The 26,488-nt window shown below is 40.1% G+C and overlaps 3 protein-coding genes across 3 annotated transcripts in view; 2 read left to right on the forward strand and 1 right to left on the reverse strand.

Moving 5' to 3' along the window:
* The first annotated feature begins 200 nt into the window (after positions 1 to 200).
* fgf2 (fibroblast growth factor 2) lies at positions 201 to 10,425 on the forward strand. Its single transcript, XM_006798902.3, has 3 exons — positions 201 to 777; positions 3,384 to 3,487; positions 7,184 to 10,425. Exons 1-3 carry the CDS (start codon positions 600 to 602, stop codon positions 7,367 to 7,369), a joined length of 468 nt encoding a protein of 155 aa, XP_006798965.1. The 5' UTR covers positions 201 to 599; the 3' UTR covers positions 7,370 to 10,425.
* nudt6 (nudix (nucleoside diphosphate linked moiety X)-type motif 6) lies at positions 6,162 to 22,535 on the reverse strand. The gene is made up of 5 exons (XM_006798903.3): positions 22,202 to 22,535; positions 21,262 to 21,465; positions 12,499 to 12,554; positions 9,614 to 9,668; positions 6,162 to 9,253 (listed from the first exon to the last, which is right to left on the reverse strand). The coding sequence occupies exons 1-5, from the start codon at positions 22,452 to 22,454 to the stop codon at positions 8,874 to 8,876; spliced, it is 948 nt and encodes a 315-aa protein (XP_006798966.2). The 5' UTR covers positions 22,455 to 22,535; the 3' UTR covers positions 6,162 to 8,873.
* A 655-nt stretch (positions 22,536 to 23,190) lies between these two features.
* afg2a (AAA ATPase AFG2A) overlaps positions 23,191 to 26,488 on the forward strand; it is a 112,634-nt gene continuing 109,336 nt past the window's right edge. Inside the window, exons 1-3 of the mRNA XM_087846804.1 lie at positions 23,191 to 23,432; positions 25,698 to 25,822; positions 25,921 to 26,078. Of these exons, the coding sequence (XP_087702930.1) occupies positions 23,258 to 23,432; positions 25,698 to 25,822; positions 25,921 to 26,078 (458 nt within the window). The 5' untranslated portion in view covers positions 23,191 to 23,257. The remainder of the gene's footprint in view (positions 23,433 to 25,697; positions 25,823 to 25,920; positions 26,079 to 26,488) is intronic.

A 26,488-nucleotide genomic window follows, 5' to 3' on the forward strand; every position in this document is an offset into this window, starting at 1 on the left:
GTTCACATGGTTGCTGTGGCTCTTGGCTCTCCGAAGGGTCTCAGAGTCCAAATTGCACGTCCCCCTTCTTTGCCCTCCTCTCCTTTCCCGACTTCTGCTGGGTTGGTTGGTTAAATCAGTGAGCATTAGTGGGCGTGAGCATGTGTGTGTGTGTGTGCTGGTGCTCCTAGGGCGCATGCGAACTGAGGCCCAAAGGGGAAAGCCTTCCACACAGATCTAAGCCAGCTGCCCTGCTCTAAACACTCCATTGCAAGAAGAGTAGAAGAAAGAAGCGACCTGCATGCATCCCCCCTACCAGTGTGCTCAAAGTACACTGGCAAAGCAGCTGCCAGCTCTACAAACGGCAGACAAGCGTCTACAAATTGTAGATTTCGATCTTGCATAGGAGTCCGTAGAAGTGTTACCGCTTCAAATTCTCAGGACTCAAAGGGCACTTGCTGCCCTGAGAGGGGGGCCTTTCAAGCAAGCTGACCTCTGAGGTTAAGCAGAATCAGTTTGTGTGGAGGAGGGTAAGAGGGTACAGGCAGCAGTTAGCAGGAGGTGAGAGGCCACGGTGAACTGCTGCACTTCTCAAGAAGGAGACGACGACCCTAACCCTGATGGCCACGGGAGGAATCACAACACTTCCCGCTACACCTGAAGACGGCGGCAGCGGCGGTTTTCCTCCTGGGAACTTCAAGGACCCTAAAAGGCTGTACTGTAAAAATGGTGGCTTCTTCTTGAGGATAAAATCTGATGGAGGAGTGGACGGAATACGAGAGAAAAACGACCCCCACAGTAAGTTCTTCCAGTCTCCTTCTTTTCACTTTACACAGTACACAGCACTTCTTGAGTTTCTGTTTTTAACATGCAACAGAGAAGAAAGAGCGAAGCAAAAAATTAAATAACGTGGATAAATAATAAGGGGATTATGTGAATTTTCCATTTGAATTATGATTATTCTCCACTTGCTAACACTAAGAACCAAATGTGTGTAGGTCACCTTCTGGAAAGTATAATAACCTCAGTACTAAAGAGTCACGCCTCAGTTTTTATTCATCAGTGGGACTTCTGATGGAACATGCTTAATGTTTTTAGTGCTCCAAATGAAGATCACCATGCTGAGTCACGCTGTTAACTGTATATTTTACGTCACAAAAGACAGCAAATCTGGGAGTTCCTGCGTCTTTGAGGCTGATGAAGTTATTATAAAAACCTGTTAAAAAATTATCTTACCCTCTGACCGGTCATCTGTGCCGACATTGAATTAATATTTATTCTGAGTGCCCCATTTTTTAAGAAAGGGTAAACATTAACGTGATTACGTTAATGGACAACTGTAGCATTCCTCAGTGCGTCACTGTCACTGATTAAATGTGCCCTAAGCTTTTGTAAATAGGAGGGGAGGAGAGGAACATGAAATTTGGACTTTTCCTTGGAAAACACATGCTTGGATGCTTGGAAGTGTATTGCACAAGGTACAGTGTGACATTTCAAACAAATGCCTGATGCCAGTTCAAGGAGTGAGAGGCTATTTATAGGATAATTCAATTGCGTTTAATTATACTTCGTTATAAGTGTTTATGAAATATCCGGAGAGATTCATCTTGTAGACGACATGAGACAGTTTAAGGAAGGAATATATTCACACTTCGTCATACAACAGCCATTAGTATTAATCATTTAGCTTTTTACCAAAATAGTTCTTAGGGGTTATTATGACTTGAGCTGTGCTTCCTCAATGGCCCTTTTGTTAAGGGTAGGATAGAGCTGCCAGCTTTTACAGACAAACCTGCCAGTAAGAATAGGAAATGTTATGAAAAATGTTGCCTAATATATCCTAGGGTCCTCGAGTAGAATTTCCATGCTAATGTAGATGGGAATCTTCTCCATCCGTTTGTGTTTTGTGTAAGAGACTTTTGATCCAAGAACCTTGGGGTCAATTCTGACACGACAGGAGACCCCAGAGCACACTTTACAGAAGCGGGGATCAGGTTCCCGCCATTCACAAACATTTCAGCACATAATCTATCCAAGGAACATTGAACACACCACAGTACATTCAGACCAATTGCACGTTTTTTTTTTCTTGCCTCTTTGATCTGTAACATGAATCACCCAAACAGCTAGCTTAATGATAGACAGATGTGTGTCTACTCTTAATGGGGACTCATTCTAAAGAGATCCCCTATTCACCTCAAGGGGCCCCTGGATTCTTTTTGATTGCTGAGCATATATTGGATGAAGAAAAACGATGTCTCTTTTTAAAAAAGGGAAATAAATAAATAAATAATTTAAGATACCAGCCTGCAGGTACTATGTAATGTCATTCTGTGTTTTTTGGTAATTAAACGTAACTATTTGTGCTAATAATAATGTTTCATTCATTCATTCATGGCACATGCATCAGTCAGTGCCATGAATACAGAGGAAACCACAGCAACAAATCATTTGCCAGCAACTGAGGAAGCAGGACCGGATGTTTGGATGTAATGCTTGAAAGATGTTAAACGCAGCATAATTTGACTCATCGTCTTCATTTAAAATGCAAATAAAAAATGGGGAAAAGAATATGTACATATTACTGAATTTATCAGGTAAAAAAATATCATGAGTTTAAAAAAAACTACATTTGAGTTTAAGGCATGCGCTTTTAAGACAGAGACTTCACTGACCCAAAACTTTAGTATTTGATAGAGAGAAAACTGGCATACAAAATATGACTTTATGTATTGTTTTTAAGTAACTATCTGGTTTTACAGGATTCATAAGTTATGTCACAGGAATTGTTTGATTTTGTGGTGGTTTGAATTTGTACCGCTTACCTGTATGGTCCCGAGGCAAAGAAACAAAACCCAAATATGAGAGCATGCCAGGTATTTGGCATACTTGCCTGACTCTTAGTTCTCTCAGCGGTGATTTTCCCAGTGGCATGTCCCTGTTTTGGCACATAAGCTCCCTTAAGGAAAGGAAAGTAAGAAAGTTAAAACAACTACTAGTATAAGAGTCAGATATTTTGTCAGGAAAATTCTGCAACTTAAAGCTGATTTTATCTCATTGACTTTAAACATAACCTTGTCACATGGTTCAAATGGTGTGTGGGCTTGTTTATGAGAAAAAGGAAACCTTTAATCAAGGTTTCCTTTTTCTTAATTGTTTGTTAATTTAACAGCATTTTCGTTCCTCTGTTTTATGCCTCTTGTCTTTTTGCTCGTTGCAGTTCAAATGTTGAAATGCACCTGTACAGTGAGCTGTTTCTCTAACAGCTCACTGTTACACTTGCTGTGATTTAATGAAGAAATTCATGGAGTTTTTTTTTAAGTCAGCAGTCACTCTTACACTTTGATTAAACGTCCCATCATTAAACAACAACTTGCTCTCTGTCTCTGCTAATTCATCTTCAGTAAAGCTTCAACTCCAGGCGACCTCAGTGGGAGAAGTGGTCATCAAAGGGATTTGTGCAAACCGATATCTGGCAATGAACAGAGACGGACGACTGTTTGGAGCGGTGAGTGACATCGGTCTTTCCATCAACAAAGCTTGTGCTGTTTCTGTTCCATAAAGGATCTTGCTAATCTGTATGAAACAGACTTGATTAAACTCACAGCTCTGTGACAAGAAGCATTTCGGTTGCAGTGTTTTGGAAACCAAATATTTCCCAGTGCTGTGACAAGAAATCCTCCCATTCTAATTAGGTTTATAGCCTCTCGCACTGGACTCATCAGAACATTCAAATTATAATAGTAGACCACTGTCATGTGTGTGTGTGTGTGTGTGTGTGTGTGTGTGTGTGTGTGGCTGGCAGTTAGTGGACCCAAATTGCAGACTCAGAGATAAATTCAGAACTCACACAGCTTTATTGCTGGAGTTCGGGAAACTAAACACAAACAACAGAAAACTCGTCTAAACTGAACTTTAGAACTTACATGACTAAGTAAACAGGATGCGTACACACAAGGAGGGGATGATAATACACAAGTTAATGAGAGGATGGGTGACAGGTGGAAACGCAGCTGGAACAAACTAGACATAATGAGAGAGAGGAAGCAAAGCTGAACATAAGGCACGTGACACAATGACTATCAAAATAAAACAGACAGAGACCAGACAAGGAAGACACAGAACGAGGGCGAGATAGCAGAGAACAGAGAACACAGGAACCAGATAGACACACGACTGGGAAAACAGGCAAATGAACATGGAGGCAAAACAGACTTCCCAGGGAGACACAAATAACTAACACAAGAAACTAGATACTAGAGGACGTGGAACACAGGGGGAAGACTAAGACAGACTAAACATGAAATAGAACTAAATTAAACAAAATTAAGGGACAGAGAACTCAGAAATATAAGAAGAAAAGACATAATATTAAACAACAATTCAAGGCAAGCACAAACTACTGGGTCACAAACCCTGGACAATGACAGACCACAGTTACGCACAACTGACAAGATGCATCAATCAATGCAATCAATAAGCAAAAGACATAAACTGCACACATTTAAATAAGTCATCTCTGCCAAATCTTCCAAAACAATATATGAAAGTTTCCTTTTTTGTAACAAAAAACCCCATACAAATGTGTTTTAGTGATGCACTAATATACTGAGTATTTATCCAACAGTGTGGACACTTGCATGTGAGTAGTTAATAATTATTATTAATAATAACTGCAGGCTTTTATTAAAAATACTTAAATTATTAAGCATTTTGGGTCTGAAAGACTGAAAATTGAACAGTACTTTTATAATAATTTTTTTTAAATAAAAAAGACGATAATAATAATAATAATAATATTGGAAATACATAATAAAAGCAACAAAAAATTGCAGAAGTATTTTTAGAACAAATGAGAACCAGTGATTTTACTTTGTTGACTGTTGATGCATATTAAAATAAATAATGATAATTTAATCTAATTAAAGATATGCTGCCTTGCATTACTTGTATTTAGTCTTGGAATGATTCCTAACTGCACTTTTCCCTGTTACTAAGCTATTATAGTTTCAGAGTAAACCAGTCCAGTTTCATGCCACTGCTGGTCTGTTGCCACAGTTGTTGCTGTTTATTGTGGAAGTGTGAACTGTTGGTGACTGATGTGGTTTGGTGGTTGTGAAGGCTCGTATAAAATCCATGTTATTGGCAAAAGGCATTTCCTCCTAATGAGAAGCTACAGCAGCAGAATGCCACCCAAGGCATCACTCTGCTCAATAAAAGACCCACGTGATGGTCTCTGCACACTACCGTTTGCTTCCAAGAGATTGTGGAAGCAGTTGTTGTCAAGCAAATTAGAATTCACTGACGCTGATGTAACACTTTGTCTGGAAAGTGTCAAATCTAGCTTTGGAGTCGGGTCATCTAGAAAGAGAGGTGATCTTGATAGATTTGTTTTGAATCATATGATCAACAAATACTGGATATTGCACAAATATATGCATTAATAGATATATGTCCTGACTGGTTAATTCAGTAGGTGCATCTGTTCCACTGCTCATTAATGCTTATAACTAATCATCCAGCAGCAAATCAGTGCATTTAGGCACATAGACATGGTTAGATGACCTGCTGAAGTTCAAACTGACCATCAGATTGGAATAGAAAGGTAATTTAAGTGACTTTGAAGGCTGCGTTATTGTTCATGCCAGACAGGCTGGTCTGAATTTTTACCACATTGAGGGTTTAAAAAGGTGACAAAATATCCAGTAGCGGCAGTTTGCTGCTTCAAAAATGCCTCGTTGGTGCCAGAGATCACAGGAAGATGGCCAGACAGCTCTCAGCTGATGGGAAAGCAACAACGATTCAAATAACCACTTGTTATAACAAAGGTATGCAGAAGAGCATCTCTGAACGACCACACCAGGTGTCACTTTTGTCAGCTAAGAATGGGAAACTGAAGCTCCAGTTCACACAGGGCTACCAAAACTGGACAAAAGAAGATTGGAGAAACCAACTGAGAAATGTTTAAATGCCAAACCCTACATGATTATTGCTGCTGACATTGTCCATTCCTTTATGACCACAATGTACCTTCTTCTAGTATGTGCAACAGCACCTGTCAGATCATGGTATCATATCTTAACATTGAGTCAAATCTCAGGAATGTTTCCAGCACCTTGTTGAATCTATGCCCTATATCGATCATATATATCATATAAGAGAAAAGGGGAAATATTTGGGGATATTTGATCTGTGCCTTGGTTTAATATTCTTTGATCTACAAACATTTCCACAAACACATTTTTAGGACCAAAGTCATTTTATTATTGGGAGTTTTACACAGTGAATTAAACCAGGTAGACTGAGTTGTTGTTCCAGAAAATGTCTTCTGACTAATAGCAGCACAGTCACAGTCAAATAAAAACAGAAACTAAACAAAAGGGTTTTGTTGGACCGAGCATAGGGAGCCAACGCCCAGCATGATTTTGGCCAGACGTTTTCTACAAAGGACAAATGTAAGAAAGAATCTTGGGTAAAAATAGATGCAAGAAGAATCATACCATTCACTTTAAAGATTGTCATCTTTAGCATTCTCCAATAAGATTCCTATAAGAGTCCTGTTAATTTCAAGTTTCTCTTTGACTGACATCGTGACTTGTTTATTTTTAGTGAGGTTCAACTATGACACACATTGTCCTCATATTCATGGAAAGGTATGACTGTCTTTATTAAATAAGTGGGTTTATTTCCACAAATCACAGAGTAAATAAACAACAGTCAAAATAAAGGTTGCATTTAGTTACAAAGTTATTTCCACCTAAAAAGTTATTTTAGGTGGAAACCTAATTACAGAATATATTAAACAATCATATTTCATTAAATCAATTATATTAAATTAAACAAATTCACTCAAAATCCCTATATATATGTATGTATATACAAAATAAAGGATGTGATGAAATGCCACTGTAAGTAACAAGATGCCCCTTAGATTGATTTTTATACAGAAATCCTGTTTAAGCAGAGGATACTGATAACGTTATTCAGCAAACAGAGTATCTTAAACTATATTACAAACTAGTGTCACAGTCTTCTTAGGTTGTTAGCTCGTGAGTTGATCTACGTTTACTAGGTGGCACTGTGTCCCAGTAGCTTTCTAATCTGCAGCCCCTGAAATGATACCTAAGCAGCACAGTTAAATCCACTGCAGACAGCATAACAGTTATATTTTATTCGCATTATTCTTCTGTGTCTTTCTCTACAGAGAAGAGCAACAGATGAGTGCTACTTCTTAGAGCGGCTCGAGAGCAACAACTACAACACCTACCGCTCCAGGAAGTACCCAAACATGTACGTGGCGCTGAAGCGGACTGGCCAGTACAAGTCTGGAAGCAAAACTGGACCGGGTCAAAAGGCAATTCTCTTTCTCCCAATGTCTGCTAAATGCTAATCTGGGCTCAGAGTGAGAGATACTGATGTCTGAATGAAAAGATGTGACGGCAATGAAGCAAGCCATCAGCATTGCCCAAAATAGCTGTGAAGCTTTACTGTTAGATCCTAACAGTTATTATTTTATCATAAACATGTCTGCAATTATTCAGCTTCACTTTAGAATTAGCACCATATAGTCATACCTTTTATTATATGATAATATTATTATTACTATTATTATTAACCAGAATTTTACTGTAGACCAACCAACTGGAGCCAGCTGCCTAGTGCATCTCAGTTAAACAACAGTACAACACAGTGGGTTTTTTTTTAAAGTAACATAGCTCTCTCTCCATAAGGATTCAAAACAGCTATCTGCTTAACCTTAACCTAATGAAAGTCTAAGTTGGAGTCTGGGTTTAAGTGCAGGGTGTTGGTAATATACTGCATATTTGAGTGTTTTCATAAATAAGAAAACACGTTTAAATCCGACAATAATCTAACTGTATTATAGAAGTCTGAAAAATATAAAATTTGAATTAAAAGAAGAAGAAACACTAAAAGCAAAACCCAAGCATTACTTCTCCTTTTGAACACGTGGGACTTGGACTGTTAAATAGATAAGTGTTGACTTGGTGAATTGTTGTATTATTGGCTGTTGATTGTGCTTGTTCAACAAGAAACACAACCTTTAAATCCCAGCACAACATTTTAAAGACATTGCTTTGCCTTGTCATCACCATATTACTAACTGTGAAAAAGTCATTTAAATCAGCGGTCCCCAACCTTTTTTGCGCCACGGACCGGTTTATGTCTGACAATATTTTCACAGACCGGCCTTTAAGGCGTCGCGGATAAATGCAACAAAATAAAACCAGTACCGGTACCAAAAAAAAAATTTATTCATAACACATGGTAAAAGACCCAGAGAAACAGAGTTAACGCTAAAAACAATAAAAAAAAATAACTATAAAAACCGATAAAACCCCTGAAAACCATAAATTTCACACCCGAGCCTCAACTCTCGCGGCCTGGTACCCTACGACTCGGGGGTTGGAGACCGCTGATGTAAATGACCAACATGGAGAGGAAAACCTATATTCATTACTGGCAGTTGTTTGGGTGGTAAAGAATTCATTTTTGACTTACAAAGTTGGCAGTTTTTTCCTCCATATACCCCTTCCCATTTCTGAAATGAAACTGGAACCAAGATAAAATTAGCTAAAGTCACCACCTATCTCTGACAGTGATGTCATTTTTTATCATTGATTAATACATATTACAAGACCGCCAACTTTGGGTTTTGAACATGGCCACCAAGACGTGTTAAATAAAACATTTAAAACTGCAGCAATGCAGATGCAAAAAGCATCCTAAAATTTGCAGTGTGTTTTTAATCCAACCGGTTACACTGTAATTCTTCAAAAGTAACAGTCCAGCTATAAATACATTTTTAATATTTGACCAATGGTGACACCCGTACTTCACCATATCTGGCTACAATAAGGTGATCTGTGGAGCTCCTATAATTTCAGTATGGGAAGCTGTCTGTAATATAACTGGTAAAACCTCCCAGAGTAAACAGCAGGAAGCTCCTCCATGTTCAGGTCAATCTTATCAAAGCCGTGCTCCAGGCCATGAAGCAGGAGACTGGCTAAGCGAGAGGTGATGGGCGTGGTCTCGCTGGTTTTGGCCAGCTCGCTGATGTCCAGCCACTCGCAGCGTAGACACTCCTGAGTGCAGAAGTTGATCTCGTAGGTTAGCGGGCTCAGCCGGCAGATGATGTACATGTCAGACATGCCGAAGGCACCGGGGTGGTTGTGCTGCTGCCGGATACTTAGCAGAGATCTGAACTCGGAGCGAACACCAGTTTCCTCAAATACTTCTCGAACAGCAGTCGTACCTGAGAAAGATTTATTTAACATTTATACATGGAGGCATTTAAAAGACTTTGATCTAGGAACGATGATCCAATTCCACTGTCAGTATTACCTTGCAGATGGCGTTAAGAAGGGAAAAAGGAAAATACACATATATTTTTGAACATTTGATGCTGCTTTTCAGGTTGGGTCATGTACATAATTTTAAAGCTGCTTTTTAAAAGAAAAGGTGAATTTGAAGAATTTGCATATATATCATGTGCCTTATTTTGTATAGTTCAAATGAATGTATATGTATCATCTTTAAGTATAATGTTACACTCCAAAGAATTTAGCTATATGTACTGTATTAGTTCTTTTGCTCTGTTGAGCGTGACACTCACCAATATTTTCTCCTGGATCAGACAAACCACCGGGAAACTTCCAAGCATTCTTTGTCTGAAATTCCAGAGCAAAGTTCAAATTTAACTTCAATTGTGATATATGGCACTGCTGTAAATGTATCTTAGATCATTATCAACATGTACACTGCAACAAGGTCTATTTCAGTCTTAGTCTAAAGTCACTTATTTCCTAAAATTAGTGGCTAAAACAATTAATGCCACATTTTGTTTCCTCTGTTAGAAAATGACCATGGATCAAGCTGTAATAATGAGATGAGAAATGCTCCAGTCTGAGCATCCTTTCATGTTATGTTTTAGGTTGATTTCCTAACACTCTGGAGACTTTTACATTTGCTGCGGTGAAGTGTGTCTTCCAAAACTGTTTCACCACTTACTTACTTTGATATTTAATGACAGTATGCTGCTGGTTAAATTATGATGTCTGTGTATATATATTTTTGTAGTTACTTAAAGAATGTGCTGCGCTTTTTTTCCCCTTGCAGATCCTCTCTTTGTGAGGAACACAAATGCACTACGGCATTTATTTTCATGTATTGTCAACCAAATGCTATATTTTTGGAACAGTTTCTAAAGTGTGCTGGTAGAAAGAAATAAAGAGACTTTGTGTAACAGTAATTGTTGAGGTTCTTAAAAGTCGAGGGTCTCTCTCTTCCCCATAGAAGCACACGCAGCTGAATGTAAAATCATTCCAAAGAAGTGCTGTAAGAATGCTGACTGTACGCAATCTGTTCACGCTAAATCTACCGAGAAATGTCATTGCATGATGATTAAACACTCTTACCATTACCTCATTCAGCTCCCTGATGGATATAATTACCTTGAGCCCACTGGGAATATGTAAGTTGTCCTGCAAGAGTGATAAAGTTTGGTTTCTTTTCAGGAAGTTCATAACCCTTAGCAAGCTCTGAACAGACTCGGCCTGTAAGAAACTTTCTACTGCCAAAGGGCCAGACTGTTATAAAGCCCGTTTCCAGTAAACAGCTCGATAGGGAGGAGGAAAGAAGGAGGAGGAGCAGGGGAAGAGGAGATAGAAGACTTTCCACACTTCCAGGCCACTACCTGCTCGTCTCTGCTTTGGGACAAAATACATTACATGCTCCCATGACTGTAGACTGGTACACATGTTAGATGTAAGCAAAATCTGTCATTTATAATGCAACATATGGATATGTAAAGATCTTTTCTTAACTTAAAAGAAACAGATATAATAATATCTGTTTATTATATTAAATATTAAATATTATAGTTTTAAATATAATATTTGTACCTATACCTCAGTATAATAACTGGGTTAATAAATCTGGATCTTGCATACATAGGTCAAACCTCTTGGATCAGGACTGCAATAGTTTCTGTTGGATTTGGCACTGATCACTTCTTTTCTTTTGTTGTTTGCATGTAGAGGTCCAGCCTTTTGCCACTTTGCTTTGACAGTGAACAATGGTACATGTGTTGCAGTTGATGTTTGTGGAACAAACATGCTCCTGTGCTGGTTTCGTGGCATGCCAGCACAGGTAATACTGACATTATCTGCAAAGCTGCTGAAAATGTCAAAATATATAGTAGATAGTAGTGAAAAAACAGAAACTCTAATGTCACCTAATTGTTTCTGTATTACTTAATTACTTCACAGAGGACTTTATCAGGAGGAAAACTGATAGCACTTTTTATCTATCTAACATATAATATGATATGTTATCAAATAGAAACAGGCGGCTTTGCATTTTGCAGCCGTTTCCTGCTCATTACAGAGAAACTACTACAGATGTTTCCATTTAATAATCCAGACATTACATATAATATTTACAGTATTGCTTTTAAACAGATTAGAATGCTCGGAACCTAATGTAGGATTAATTCAAGCATTATAATATAGTAATACTATCCAAATATGCCTAAACATCAGTCAATATTACATTTTTACGATGAGATTATTACAGTTTAAACTCTCTATATACATTCTCGTTTCTGCCTTGTTACCCTACTGTTACCACTGAGCTGTAATAAAATGCTACCAGAAAACTCTAAATTGGCAAAAATGTATGCCATCGACTTTTTCCAATGCCATCCAGTGGCCTGAATAGGAGTCTTTGCTGGGCCGCTTTTGGGCCCAGGACCTTATATTTGACAATCTTAATGTATGAACCTGTCTCTATTAATTACAAGGAAAATACTACATACTGTAATAAAAGATGTACACAGCCACCATAATGTCAGACTTTGGTTTGAAACCTTAAGTTCAGGAAGTTGGCTGTTGCTGTCCTGCATTTCATTTTGGTTTCTCTTTAACTGACCATGATGGTTACATAGTATGCTCAAGTTTAAAACTACCTGACATCAGATTTTCCACTAGTTTAGGCTGCTTATTTGAAAAGGTCTTAACATCTTATTGAGGACATGTTATGAGAGTAACAGTTCCCAAATGACATCAACATTACACAATCACTTTTCAACATTGCTAGCAATCTTGTTTGGGCTGACTGAAAATGCAAACAAAGCTGTGTCGAAGAGGATTCAAAAGAGGCCTGTTGTACGTTAACTTCAAAACACCATGAGCACTACAGCAGGGCTCTGTGAGAGCTTACAGACGCACACAGAACTGTTTGAGCGCGTTCAACTCATGTAAACATCATGTTTGCTTGAGGTCAGCTAATTTTGTGTTGAGCTATGTTAAGTGTGAATGGATTTCCAGCCAAGGTTTGAGTCAACAGAGGCCCAAGTTACTAAATAAACAAATACTAATCATCCACATTTTAACAGCAGCATGACTGATCCATCAGTGGTTCATTTGTGTGACTGATATTGGACAGATCAGCTTTTGTATAGGTGTATAGTGCATTTAAATAATAAAGTCAAACAGATACCTTATTTCTGTCTTGGACAACAAGGACCTTTCCACTGGACTCATCAACAACTGCACCTGGACAAAACAATCAGTCAGACATGAATTTTATATATTATTCAAGCACCTGTGTCCCTACATGCTGGTTCACATTTTGCATATAAATCGTAATAATTTTAAGCAAAATGTGGTGGTAGACTGGCACAAAAACAATCATTTGGTTGGACACATAACACATGCATCATGTGGCGAAGAAGGCCGCTGTCAGGCTTCAGAAGATGACGGCTGATTTGTTCGTTTTCTGTTTTCTGTTGGCTCAAAGCAAGGAGGTTCTGGGATTAAATCCAGTCCAGGGCCTTTCTGTGTTTGCATGTTTTCTCATGTGTTCCTTCAGTGTACTCCAACATCCCACAGTTCAAAGACATGCGTGGGGCTAGATTAATTGGTGACTCTTAACAGTGACTGTATGCGAGCTGCTTGTCTGTAACTATGTGTTAGCCCTGTGATAGATTGGCAACTTGTCTACAGTGTACCCTGCCTCTCCACCTGTAACATCTACAGTAGGCTTGAGGCGCTCCTGTAAACTTGAATTGAATAAGTGGAAGAAAATGGATGGATGGAAAACTGTAAAGGTAATTATCCTAAAGGAATTTACAGTATGCACTGACATTATTGAGGTCCCACACTGCAAACATCTACATCAGTCTATAGCCACAGATCAGGACCCACAATTATACTGAATTACATCCAGTAACGTAGTGACAAGATAAAGAAACCTATCACAAGCTTTGCTGCAGAGAACAATTGTTCGGGGCAAGACAGTAATAACATGCTAGTCATCTCTTGTGTCTAGTTTAGCAGCAATTTAAAAAACAACAAAAAAGAATAATAAAAATAAACTGTAACATGTTATATTTACAGTATAAAAAATTTAAATTGTGTTTGACAAAAAAATGCAATAGCATTATTTTGACATATTTACGTTGTATTTACATCATTAGCTATAAAAGATCAATATAACGTCGCCCAAAAAGTGGTTACTTTGCAACTTTAGAACTTTAGAGTTGTCACAATGTAACCAGTTGGTAATTTTATTGAATTACCAAATTATGATGTAATTTTTTTGAATGGTTAGTCTACAATATAGCTGCTGGTTTAGTGGCCATTTAAAGAAAAATATAAACAAAACAAAACAACCAACAACTCTGAATAACACTTTTTTTTTTCAAAAAGTGATGACAGTACCAAATACAGCAAATTTACAGGGCAGAAAGCCTTATGAGGAACACCTGTCAGACACAAGGATTGATGCGATCTATTGATAATGTATAAAATCTTGATATCAGCTGATTACTCATTGGCACTACATTTAAAGTAATACTAGCCATACATATGGAATATCTCCTGAAATCAACAAATTTTAATGAACTGCAAATCTTCTCAATGAACAAGACCAAGACTCAGACAATTTCCAAAAACAGAAGGTTAACTAAAAATTGTTTCTGTGGAACAGCAAATTGCTTTACTTTCTACAGTTGCAAAGTCTGAGTGACTCAGCTGAGAAATTTGTGGACATCCGACTCCAACATTTACAGTTTTTCTCTGATGTTTCTCAGCAGCTAGTGACTAAGCAAGGCAGTTATGCGCTGCTGCTGACAGTTGAGGAGGAGGAGGAAAAATGAACCACTTTCTTTTCCGGTTGCTCTGCCTGACCGACCAAGACAAGCCTCCTCAAATGAATGTCACAGATGCGTAAAGAGGGATGTGTCTCGCTAAAGGCTTGACTTGGACTTCCAAGTGGAAATTGATGTCATCCCCAGTCCCTGTGCCATATGGCGCAGGAGGAGGCCTGGTTTCTGCTAAGGGAGGCTATCATTATTTAGCCCTCAGTCCAAGAAATAAAATGGTCATGAGGAGCGGGGAGCAAGAATTACAGTACGAGACAAAAAAAAAACAAAACCTGTGGATTCAATAGAAAAAACTGTTAATCACTTGATTGTATAGTTAAATTTTGAGCCACTTACTTCATATTTCACACATTTTTGTCTACTGTCTACTACTCTTTGGTATCGCAAACAATTACAGGTTCATGCTCTTATCTTTACATTATGAGGTCATTATGAATCTAAGCTTCAAGCCCACTAAGTTTTAAATATAAAACAGTTGGCAAACGTCTTCAAACTGTATCCTGGAACCAAGGAGGAAAAAGTAGGAGAAATAACTAAGAAGAAGAGGAAGAAGGAAAGAGTAACAAGACAATCACCCAGCATTGTTGTTTACTTGTGATTACCTCTTCTACAGATAAAACTAGGCATCAATGTTATTTTCAAATAATGCTTGATTCAGGTTGATGCAGCTGTAGCGATTGGTTAGGGAGAATCAAATTCCCTTCCCAATGGAAATTAAAAAAATACTTACAAATATGAAATCAAAACATATATTGAAGAGTGGCAGTTAATTTGAGCCCTATACGTGTTTTTCCACTGCATCACAGAGACATGGAAATTAGTTTACCTGTACCACTGAAAAAAAGGCTCTGCTAAGTGTGCTGAACAAAGTGAATTTCCTAGCTTAAATAAAAAGGAACTGAAACCTCTGCCTAAATAACAAGCTACAAAATGAAGAGACTGCTATAGGTTTAGAGGAGTCACTAAAGTGTGCCTGCCCACCTTTGTAGTTATCTTTTTCCCAGTAACTTTCACTCGTTTGTTTTTTGTTAGGACTCAAATTAGGCCATTATGACTTTCAAATAACTTCTGACATTAATTGACAGTGTTATTAGTGAGTACTGTTTTGGGTACTGGCCAAAACTACAATAAGAACGAGTTGTGAAAAATAACCTTTTTACTCTCTTATTGGGTAAAATCTGAGTCTGGCAGGACATCAGGCGTATGGATGACAGAGGATTTAATGGATGACTGCTTTCCAGTCACGAGTTATACTTTTGGCCCTATCGCTGTATCTTTGTGAACATAATCAAGAGCCACAGTCAGCACACACATAAGGAAACTGGAATCTAAACAGCTGTGTATTTAAGATTCCTGAACCCAGTTTCATCATCAAACAAATCTGGCATCTAAAAAAGGGAGTTTCCCGTCCCCATTCCTCAGAAAGATGCTCTGGACATGTTCTGACATGCTTTAAGTGCATCTACTCTTTGGTAAAGGTATGAATGGCACTCTGCCCTCTGCTGGACAATCACAAAGTTAGCACTTGGGCTGAGCAACTCCTTTTCCTGTTGATCATCTCTTCACAGTCAGTCCTGAGTGAATTTCCATTTGCGTAAGTGAAATGAGCCAGAGTTAAAAAATGCAAATCCCAAATGACAAACAAGCTTTTATCCATTTAAAGATGATAACAAACTACTGGTGTTTTGTGTTAGCACCAAATGTAGGTCACAGTTTACTCCAGCTTTAGCTATTTAAAAGTGATTAAAAAGTGACAGCAGAATACAGTTTGATTTTTCAACACTTTTACATCTTTTGTCACATCTGACAGATTCTGTTACACAACCACTCGCAACACGCAAGGCACTCATCATATTAGGAAACAAATGCGGAGGGCAGTTGTCATTGCTGTTGGGTTTACATAGACTTTGTGTCCATAACAATTGTCATTTGGTCTAATGTGCTGAAGCAGTTTGCGCTCGGCTCAATCATCCACAGATGAGATTCTCTCTTTCACAGCACAAACTCTTTCCACTGAGAGGTTGGTGTAAAAACTACCAGGAGGCGACAAGATATGATCAAATAGTTCAGCAGCTTTACTCAGAAAACCTAAAAAATTTAATTTATTTAAATGTGTACACTTCTGGATTAGTTCCAGCTCTACGGCTATTTTGTTTAATGACCCTCGCAAGTATCATCCTGATCACTTGTTCTTGCACATCTGCCACGGACCTCAGACTTGTACAGAGAGAATCAAGAGGATACCTGCAGGTTTTTCAACATTTACAAGGTTATGCATTCTGAATTCATTCCACAGGGTCAGATTGTCCCGATGGAGTTCTGTATGAAAGAGAACATTTGACAGAAATAACCAGAACTTTTTTGGCAACAAACACCTGTTCTACTTGCCCAGTTTGACTCACTGCAACTTGTCCTTTTCCCTAAAAGGCAATTCAGGGAAATTCATACTGGAGAAGATACAGTGCACACTGTGGACGCAAACGTTCAAGTAGACAGAACAGAACTTGAGGTTACTCTATTCCGTAACCCCCGTTCTCATTGGCTAGCAGTCATGACGCTTGCATCAGGGAGGGTCCACCCTCCTCCCTATAAAAGGGTGTGATGCAGCATCACCCGTCATTCAAGATAAGCTCACCTCTTCCTCACTTCGTGCAAGGAGGATGATCTGGTGAGACACCTCACTCATGTTATCAGAGAACGGGGGTTACGGAATAGAGTAACCTCAAGTTCTCTTTCAAACATTCGTTTCGGTGTCTCACTATGGGGATATGCAGACTTCCGTATTGCCAGATAAGCCCATCTGAACGACTGACCGCCACCTTAGGAGGTCTTGTGGGGACCCACACAATGTGGGCTAGAGATGGTGCAGTGACAGACCCGTGCTGGAATAAGCCAATTGGATTGCCTCAAAAATCCAGTGGGAAATGCATTGTTTGCTAATGGGCTTCCCAACATGTGGTTTAGTCCAGGAAACAAACAGCTGATCCGACCTCCTGAAAGCCTTTGTTCTCTCTATATAGGTACACAAAGCCCTAACTGGACAGAGAGCATGTAGGTGCTCCTGTTCAGGGGAGGAGAAAGGAGGGGGCAAAAAGCTTCTAGCTCCAATGGGGTGCATTGGAGATGAGGATTTTTGGGCACAAAGGCCCCCAGCACTAGGGGGCACTCTGAATATATACGGCTGCCTTGCAATCATGACAGCAGAGTGATGGTTGTCAACATCCTGAATTTGTATGACCTCAGATGCTGATTTAGTGCCCTTAGGTCCAGTATCGGATGTAATCCCCCTGCATTCATGGGCACGAGAAAATATTTTGAGTAAAAGCTGCATTGGCTCTGGTCCTCGGGTATTTCTTGTACTGCACCCTTTGATAGCAAGGTAGATATTTCTTCTTGCAGAATCCTGGCTGATTTGCCTTTTGCAAGAGAGAAAATCGCTCTGTAAAATCTGGGAGGGGTGGTTGTGAATTACAAATGGTAGCCTCACTCTAATGTCCTCACAATCCACTCTGGCACAGCGAGAGCTCACCATCTCTCTATTCTTGCTGACAGGGGCCCCAAAATCAGGCACTCCAAAGTACATGGGACTTTGGCTCCCTCTTCTGGTGGAAACTGATCCTGCGGCCCAGACCCGAATGTGCATGCACAGGTGGCCCGTGCTTGACCAGCGTTCATGGGACCGGACACCACTGAGGAAATCGACCCAGGTGGTGCCTGGGGGTGTGAAGGCATTATGTTTTTCAACATATTTTCTGTGTTTTTCACACATTTTCCCCGTGCCCTTGGCAACATGCCTGGATGCAGGGGGTGAGTTTTTAATAAACAGTGTGCTTTTGTGAGACTGTGACACGCTTGACTCAGCTGAACAGTGTCTCGTTTCTTTGTTGGAATGTGCTCTGCTGGATCCAAATCGAGTCCCAGGCGCTGGAAGATGGAGGCTGAACACACTTCTCCATACAGGCTCCGGAACTGAGCCCTAAAGTAAACTTGGAGCCCGGGCTGGTCTGGCTCCGATCTCCCTGTGGGGGGATGTTAGGCAGTTTGCTTCTTCTTGTGGTCTGACTGCTTGGCTGGTGGCGGGGCACCCTGAGCGGCACCAGGTGGGACATGTTTCCTAGTCCAGTAGGTCTTAGGGTTCTGCGATCCTAGGGGACACTGGGCCGCAACCTGTGGAGCTGGGCGGCAAGGGATTTTAAATGTCGGCACACCGGCTGCATGGCTGGTGACCTGAGCGATCGTAGACGCCTGGGTCTTCCTAGGGAGACACAGCTGCAGGGCCTTTCCCTCTTTCTTTTTTTCCTCGCACAAGCTTTGCATGGTAGCAACGGTGGTCCCTAAAAAGCCCAGTGGGGTTGATGCTTTCATCCAGAATGTCACGTTTTCCTCTGTCCAAAAGTCCCAACAAGGTCAGCTATCTTGAGAGTTGAGCGCTCTGCCCGCCGCTTGTACTGCTGCTCTAGTAAGGTGGAGACACTGGTCCGTAACGACGCCCAGCTCTTCCCACAGCTTGCTAGCATCGGGGTTCACAGCAGTCTGGTCCTGGAGCTCTGCCGAGTAGGCTAGCAGGAGTGATGAGGTGTTCAATGCCCTCACGGTGGTGGCAACTGATTTATACGCCTTGTCAACCAGGGAGGATTGCAGAAGTTCAGACTTGGAGGGCAGGGATGGAACAGATGATATGGAAAGTTTCTGGTTTCGGTGGAGATGAGAAGCCACCAGATTCTTCACTATGGGAATTTGGTAGATGCCCTTCTTCTTCGTTCCAGCGCAGTCAAATGCCACTACTCCCTGCACAGGGTTGGGTGACAAAAATGGTTTTGCCCAGCAGCGTGTGACCTTGTCCATGCATTCGGGGATAAGTGGCAGTACCTGCTTAGTAGTGCGCTTTGCTTTAGGGAGCCTTTTAACCTTGTACCTTGAGGTGGAGGTCCCCGTTGTCACTGTGGGCCATGGGACTGCCAACTTTTCAGCTGCCCGTTTTGCAAATAGCTCCATACCTGTGTGACTGTGTGCCGGGGTTATCACAATCAGACCTTGTGTCACAGAATTCTGACCAGAAGGGGCAAAGAAAACGTTGTCATCCTCGTCCGAAACAAGATGTTCCGATGCTCCCTCAGAGGATTCTATGAGTAGCTCGTCATTATCCTTCAGGGAATCAGACAGCATAGCTTCACAGCTGACCTTGGCACTGTCCACCAGCGGGAGGATGATATCCATCTCGTTGCCCCAGCTGGTACCTGGTGTGGCTGACTCAGTGTGCTCCATCGGTGCACCAATTGGAGACAGCATTGGGTCCTTCTTCGACAGGCTAGCCTGGCGAGCTAGCCTTCGACAAAGGCTTTTCTGGGTAAAGCAAGCGCAGAGTTTGCATGAACCCAGTGTGGGCGCTTTGCAGCCCGAGCCACATCACACAAGCCTCATGTGTATCTGAACCTGAGATCACGCAACCGCAGGGACAAATTCTGGGCAGCGGTTTACAGTCTGCCATATTAAGGAAGCTTGGTGTAGCTTGAAATGGCTGGACAGCTAACGCTGATCTTTTTTTTTTCTTTTTTTTTTTTTTAAATCGGTCGGGTAGCTATGGTGAGCTAGTATGACCTGGCTAGTGTGGTACTTGGCTTGGTGACCATGTGTAGCAAGGACAGTTAGCTTGGTCAGCTAACTGTTGTGCTAGGTGTGTGGTGGCAGCTAACACACTCTCCAATCTGGCTCTGTAATGAAGAACAGGCAACTGGAAAAGCGAGCCGTGCTAGCACCTGGTGACCAAGGTGTTAGCTTGCTCGAGTGGAAAGTTAAGCAGGCACTAACGTTGACAGTCAGGAGAAATGAGGTTTCTAAGAAGTGAGAAGAGGAAATTGAATGACGCTGTGTCACACCCTTTTATAGGGAGGAGGGTGGCACCTCCCTGATGCAAGCGTCACGAATGCTAGCCAACGCTGGCTGGAGTAATGCCATAGAGGCTTCTGAGGACAACGCTGAGAGAGCGTTCCCCATAGTGAGAAACCGAAACAAATGTTTGAAAGAGAACTTCCACAGAGTGGCCGTAAATGCAGTGCTGTGAAAAAATGTCAGCCACCTTCCTGAGTTCTTATTTTTTTTGCATTTTTGTCACACTTACATGTTTCAGATCATCAAAAAATGTAATGTTAGACAAAGAAAAAAAGGCATTTTGAATAAATACAAAATCGTTTTTAATTGATGATTTCATTAGATTGAAATCCACAGCGATGTGAAAGACTCATTGTGAAAGAAAGACTTCTCGCAAATGCTTGATTGCAGTTCTTGTTGTCGAGGGTGACACAACCAGTTTTTAGCTTTACTTTTTCACATAGCGCCACGTATGTTTGGATAGCTTTTGTCTCTTAATAAATTAAATCATCACTTTACTTGAGTTATCTTTGTTTATCATTATAATTTGTTTCACAGTATGAAACATGTAAGTGTTTAAAATATGTTTTTAAAGAAAAAAAAACCCTTTAAAGCACTTTAAAGGTGTAGTGGGCCAACAACCCTCCTGAGATGGGTGGAAACCTGGTGACCAACAAACAAACGTCTTACCACTGTGCTTCGCAACAAGGATTTCTCCATCAAGCCCTAAGTCATGTTTTGCTTGGAGATCAAATACTTATTTTACTCTGTGACATAAAAATCTGTTTAAAACTTTTATGTAATTTGTGCTTTTTCATTATTTTTGGCTGATTTTCTGTCTCTCTCCAATAAAATTAAACTACCATGAAACTGAGAGAATGTTCATTTCTTTGTAACTGAGCATACTTACAAATTCAGCAGGGGTCAAATAATTATTTCCCACACTTTATCTGTATTTTAGCATATATATTATTACTCTTTGAACCCACTGGTTTGATTGGATAATCTTAACCAAAGGTCCACTTCGTAACTTTCTTATAACTCAATCTTATGGTTTCCAGTGGGTTCTGGCCCACTGAATCACTTTGCATTTTTGAGACATGTGCTGTAGCCACTATAGTTTACTGTAATGGTAATAAAAGGACCTCAGGTGAGACTTTTCCTGTAAAAACTGCTTCCAGAGTCAAGAGGAGTTCCCCCCCCCTAACTTTCAGGGCAGAAATCTCTACCTGCCACTCCAATTTGGTGAGTTGCAAAACCTGGAAGTCTGCTCTCCCCCTCTCCCAGCCAAAGAGCCAGCATGGCGTAGTCGTTTTTGGCATGATGGAAGGTGAAGCCGTGAGCCGAGGCGGCGGCAGCACATCGACTCAGCGAGATGGGTACTTGAAGCCACACTGCTGCCTTCCCCTCTGCTTTCCACCGGGCTAAAGAATCTGCAGAGTTCAGATACAGTTTAATTTTGTATCTCCCATAAACTATAAAGTACATAAAGAAACAGTTAATATGTTGCAGAAGTGACATAATAAAAAGTGAAAAGCTTTTAAAAGGCATTTGCAACTAATTGAATTGTGAAGACAATCTTAAGAGAGAGATGTGAAAAGATAAAGAGAGAATGACAAACAGCAGACACGTTTCTGGTGGAAGTAGCTTTCATGTGAGTAGAGTTTAAAGATGGACAACTGAAAAACAGCTAACTGGATTAAAGCAGCCACAAAAATAGATAAGGGACATTTTTAATTGCTCATTGAGAGTTTTCATTTTACATTTAAGTAAGATAGCGAGTGCTGGCTCAATGAAAGGGAGAGCTGAAAAAAATAAAGAAGAACCATATGAAAACATGTAAACCCCCAAAGATGAACTTACAGTAATTGCAATGTAATAACAATAGTATCAATGTTTTAAAAGTAGTATTGCTTTTGCTCGAGGAAACAAAACAGAACATATTTTAAAAACATTTCATACCCCAGACATGCTCCCTTGGCTTAGATGCTATGAGCAATTTAACATTAAATATATAATACCTTATGTACAAACAGTCCGGCCTATTATAGATAACTGTCAGACCACTAGTTAAGACAGGTTAATGATTTAAGAGCTTTTGGGAAAACAAGATGCGCGCATTGCCTTCCCTCTCCTCCTACACAGTAGCCAGAGTTCAGGGCGACAAACCTTGCAGTAAACCGCTGAATGAGCTCTCGCTGATGTCACCCGGCAGTCCGACCTCAGCCAGGTTCACTGTCACTCCACCGAATCGGTCCACTTTCCCCGTTAAAGCGCTGACCCCGTGGACTTGCTGAAGCTGTGAACAAGTTAAAGTGCAGGAAAAGGCACGGGTAGCTGTGCGTACGGGAAGAGACATGTTATTACAAAAGCGGCCTCTTGCCAACGGCAAAAGTCTGGCAACAAAGGTACAGCCAGCCATATTACAGTAACACGATAAGTAACCGAATAAAAGCAGAATATATTCAGCTGACAGCCGGTAAATGAGCTGTCCAGTACAGTTGCGTAAACGTCCGTGCAGGAAATTGCATAAATACCGTAATGAACCACTAAAACAGCCCTGACACGTGAACCAAACTCCTTTCGCATTTCTTTTAGATTACTTTAGCTTGGAACGCATGGGTATTGTGTTAAAATTGGCCAATGAATCTGCCAATTAGCCCATGTAATTCTGTAAGTGATCGGCTTTTTTTGGCCACAAACTATTGTTGACTATTGTTAGCTCTTGTTTTGCATTCTCTAACGTGCCTGCTGTTCATTACCTATCAAAAAATCCGGAGCTTGTTGGCTGTTTAGTAGAGCTATGCCGAATTTAAGAATGCATCCAAGCATTAAGAGCAATAATTTTATTTCTTTCATTTTGTGATTCTTCTAGCTTGTTAAATCAAATACGTAAAAGTAAAGAATTTTTCAGCGAAATTTCGCATTGCTTTCTCTCGACCTCTACAATCTTATAGAAACGTTTTCTACGAGAGGTTAATATTTTTCAGGTATTATTTTTATTTTTGTAATATGTTATATACATATATATTTTAAATACCACACACAAGTGTTTTAGAATTAAACAAATACAAAAGTGCCGCTGCCACCTGCCAGGAAGCGCTCGTATATACGAGGATTTACGGTAAATGAAGGCGGGACTAAACGCTAACCAGGAAGTTTACGACACCGCTTGATGTTTACACATGTTTCTGCTTTCACGTGGAGAAGCTTCTTGCAATTACCATGTCTTCAAAGAAAAATAAAAGCAAAACAAAAAAAGCAAGTGAAGGAGATAGCTCCTTCTTAGTGAAAGAGGGCCAAAATGACTCTTCAAGCCTTCACACATCTCGCACCGACGGAGGAAGCTGCAAAAGTTTGAACTGCAACTCTTTCACTGTCATCGACTTCATTGAAAAAGGTAAGAAGACGAGACATGAGTCTAAACATTTGACAGGCTGTATTATATACATCAGGTATAACCCCCGTGCAAACGAAGCTACCTGTACTATGAAGATGGAAGTCCCAGCATGGCGCTTGCTGCACTCACAGGACCAGTACTCACTGATGCTGCTGGTCCATTTGTTTTTCTCCAGAGTCGTTTTCTGAGCTTTGTGCCTTTATTCTTTTCATTTGTTTGCAGCATTTGTTTGTGAACTTATTTGCATTGTTTAGCTTTGCATTTGTGGCTCCTTTTTTCTCTCTTTTTCTTTATATTCACTGGTCATCCATTTCCCAACACCCTCCAGAATAGTCCAGCTGCTTTAACAAATCTAATAAAAACATAGTTCTTACTTAACCTCTTATCCCAATTCCTGCATTCTTCTAATCACTTAGCTTGTTTCGTCTCTTCCTTCTTTCTGCGTGAGGTAAGAGTGTGCTGAAATTTCTCTGCTGCTGGGAAGTTTATTCCAGTCAGCGGGAAAGGAGGCTCCAGCAAATCGCTGAACCTCGAATTCAGGAAGAGCAATGCCTTGACCATCACTCTGTGTGCACTTTCTAGACTTAGAGAAGGCTTATGTACATTAGGTGCCTAGAGGCACCTAATTTACATAAGCCCATCCTCCTACATACTGCAGGAGGATGGGGTCCACTACCTTCTGTTATGGGCAGTTGGGTCCTTCTGTAACCAAAATGAGAGGCGTGTCCTTATCCTTGACACAAACTCAAGCACATTTTCAGTGGGTGTGACTCTGCCTGGTTTGCCACGTGTCTCCAATCCTGTTTTCATGGACAGGAATTTAAGGCATGGCTAGGCTGAGGAGGGCATCCACTTTGGGAAACTCAGAACAGCACTTCTATTTTTAGCGGATGATGTGGTTCTGTTGGTTCTTTGGGGCATGACCTCCAGTATGCACTGTTTCTCTGAACGTTTCTCCCACTGAAAACGCTACGCCCAGATAAACAGAGTCAACTTTTTGGGGTATAGCTGCTAAAACTTTTTCACAGAAACCCTGGTAGCTTGGAACTTGTTCTTAAGTCTAACACACTATAATTATTACTGGGCTCTTTCTATTTTGAAGATTTGATAAAGCTTATAATGAGCGTTGTATTTGATGACCCATAACAATCCCTTAGTTATACTGCTATAGACTCAGTCTACTGTAGGACAGATGCACTGAGAACTCCTCCACTCCCATCTCTCTCTCACTTTTTTCCCCTTTATGTATTTTTATGGCACTGTTTTATGCCATTTACTTTTATTTTTGTTTGTTGACTGTGCCTATAATCTTCTGTTTTGTCATGTCTTTCTTCTCATCTCCCAATCGATCATGGCAGATGGTTGCCTCCCTCAGAGTCTATATTATAATACAGAGCACCTCGTGCTTTGTGCTGCTAACACATTTTTATTCTCTAATCAACGTGTCAGGTGGGCTTGTAGGCTTATATCAGTTCAACTCCTCATATCTGTGTTACATAACAAAATACTTTTGCCAGCATTGATTACATAGAGAAACAAAACTTTACACATCTGCTTTGATCCCTGCAGTCATTGCACTGCTAAATGCAGGTAGCACCACACAGTGCACTTTATGCATGCATTGTGCTTTTTGAGTGAGTGGGTGGGTTTACAGATGTAGGAGAAACTTGCCATGATCTTATCTCTTTTTTTTTTTTAGTTCTCTGTTTCTCATTTATTTGTTGACATGTTTTTGAATCTGAACTAAAACACTCTAACATCTGGTTTTCACTCTGAATCTTTCATCTGCACAAAAAATTAAGCCACGAAAAAAACCTTAAGCTTGGCTATTAGTGAGGAGAAACAACCTGGAAAGTACAAATCTGTCTTTTAGAGCTGAAAGTCGTCATGAAATTATGAAAACACTGTTACCAAAAATCCCTACCAGTAACAAACTAGTGCATCGTCAAATCAGGTAAACAGTGTTTCAGGTCAAACCCACTTTAATACAGTGTCAGCACCACCCAGCTTGTTATTTAGTTACCTTTCACTGAGGTAATCTAGTTCATGTATGAAATTTGGGAAAGTGGTTTGTCTTGTTTAGGTTCATGAAAAAATTATCTGCTGAACACAAAAAGAAGTTTAGTACATTCAAGTTATGTAAGAACCATGAGGTGAAACGTAATGCTATAATTTTATGCTTTGGGAACATATGCAGCATTTCCATCATTTCTAAAAGCTTTTCTTGAATTATTTATTTTTATTTTTATTTAATTTGCTTCACAGCTGATGACAAAACACCCAAAAGCTGCAGATCAACTTTAGCCCAACTCAGCCTCAACTCGATGAAATCAGCCAGCGCATGCATCGGGAGGCCCGTGCTGCTGACGAGTACCACAGGACAACAGGAGGTTCTTCTCTTCTCTTCTCTTCTCTTCTCTTCTCTTCTCTTCTCTTCTCTTCTCTTCTCTTCTCCTCTCTCCTCTGATACCCTTTGTGATACTTTCAGGTATGCTTGGCTTGGCCAGTCGCCTCCTTTCCAGGTGGAAAAGTTGGCCTGCAGAAGTGTGCTCAGAACAACCTGAGAGTAAAGACAGGGGATGAGTTGATGCTTCACCCAATAACAGGTCCCTTGCTTCAGGCTGAAGAGGTGGTTCTCTCTAACAGGTAAGGTTTACCTAGCTTTTATTAAAAAAAAAAAAAAAAAAAAAAAAAAAAAAAAAAGGAAAAAGTCTGTATACATATATTTATCATTCCAGTTTGCTCTATACTCAAAATTTTGCTAAACTACAGTAACTGTACACACAGCTGCCAGTTTAAGTACATCCAGCAACATAAATCCAGTCTAATGAGTCCTACAATATATTGTACATTAATGAAAGTTATTATGTTTATTTCTGTTGTTGTTCTTTTAATTCTATTGTGCTGAATATATCTATCTAATCTATCTATCTATACCTTTAAAAATTACTCACTGGCAGCCACTTTTTTCTATTGAAGGCCGAGGCTGCCATCTGCTGGAAACAAGATGCAACTGCAGTACAAATGTCAATAATCACTGAGAAGTTGAGAGAAAA

The sequence above is a fragment of the Neolamprologus brichardi genome, chromosome 2 (assembly GCF_056152115.1).
Source record: "Neolamprologus brichardi isolate AB-2024 chromosome 2, ASM5615211v1, whole genome shotgun sequence".
NCBI classification, from domain to species: domain Eukaryota; kingdom Metazoa; phylum Chordata; class Actinopteri; order Cichliformes; family Cichlidae; genus Neolamprologus; species Neolamprologus brichardi.

Bases quoted from the DNA above. Each gene is read 5' to 3' on its own strand.
- fgf2 (XM_006798902.3), top strand. From the start codon at position 600: ATGGCCACGGGAGGAATCACAACACTTCCCGCTACACCTGAAGACGGC. The intron at 778-3,383 runs GTAAGTTCTTCC...ATTCATCTTCAG, and splicing joins AGAGAAAAACGACCCCCACA to TAAAGCTTCAACTCCAGGCG. The intron at 3,488-7,183 runs GTGAGTGACATC...CTTTCTCTACAG, and splicing joins ACGGACGACTGTTTGGAGCG to AGAAGAGCAACAGATGAGTG.
- nudt6 (XM_006798903.3), bottom strand. From the start codon at position 22,454: ATGGCTGGCTGTACCTTTGTTGCCAGACTTTTGCCGTTGGCAAGAGGC. The intron at 12,555-21,261 runs GTAGAGATTTCT...TGTTTTGTCCAG, and splicing joins TCACCAAATTGGAGTGGCAG to GTGCAGTTGTTGATGAGTCC. The intron at 9,254-9,613 runs GTGAGTGTCACG...AATCTTTCTCAG, and splicing joins TGATCCAGGAGAAAATATTG to GTACGACTGCTGTTCGAGAA.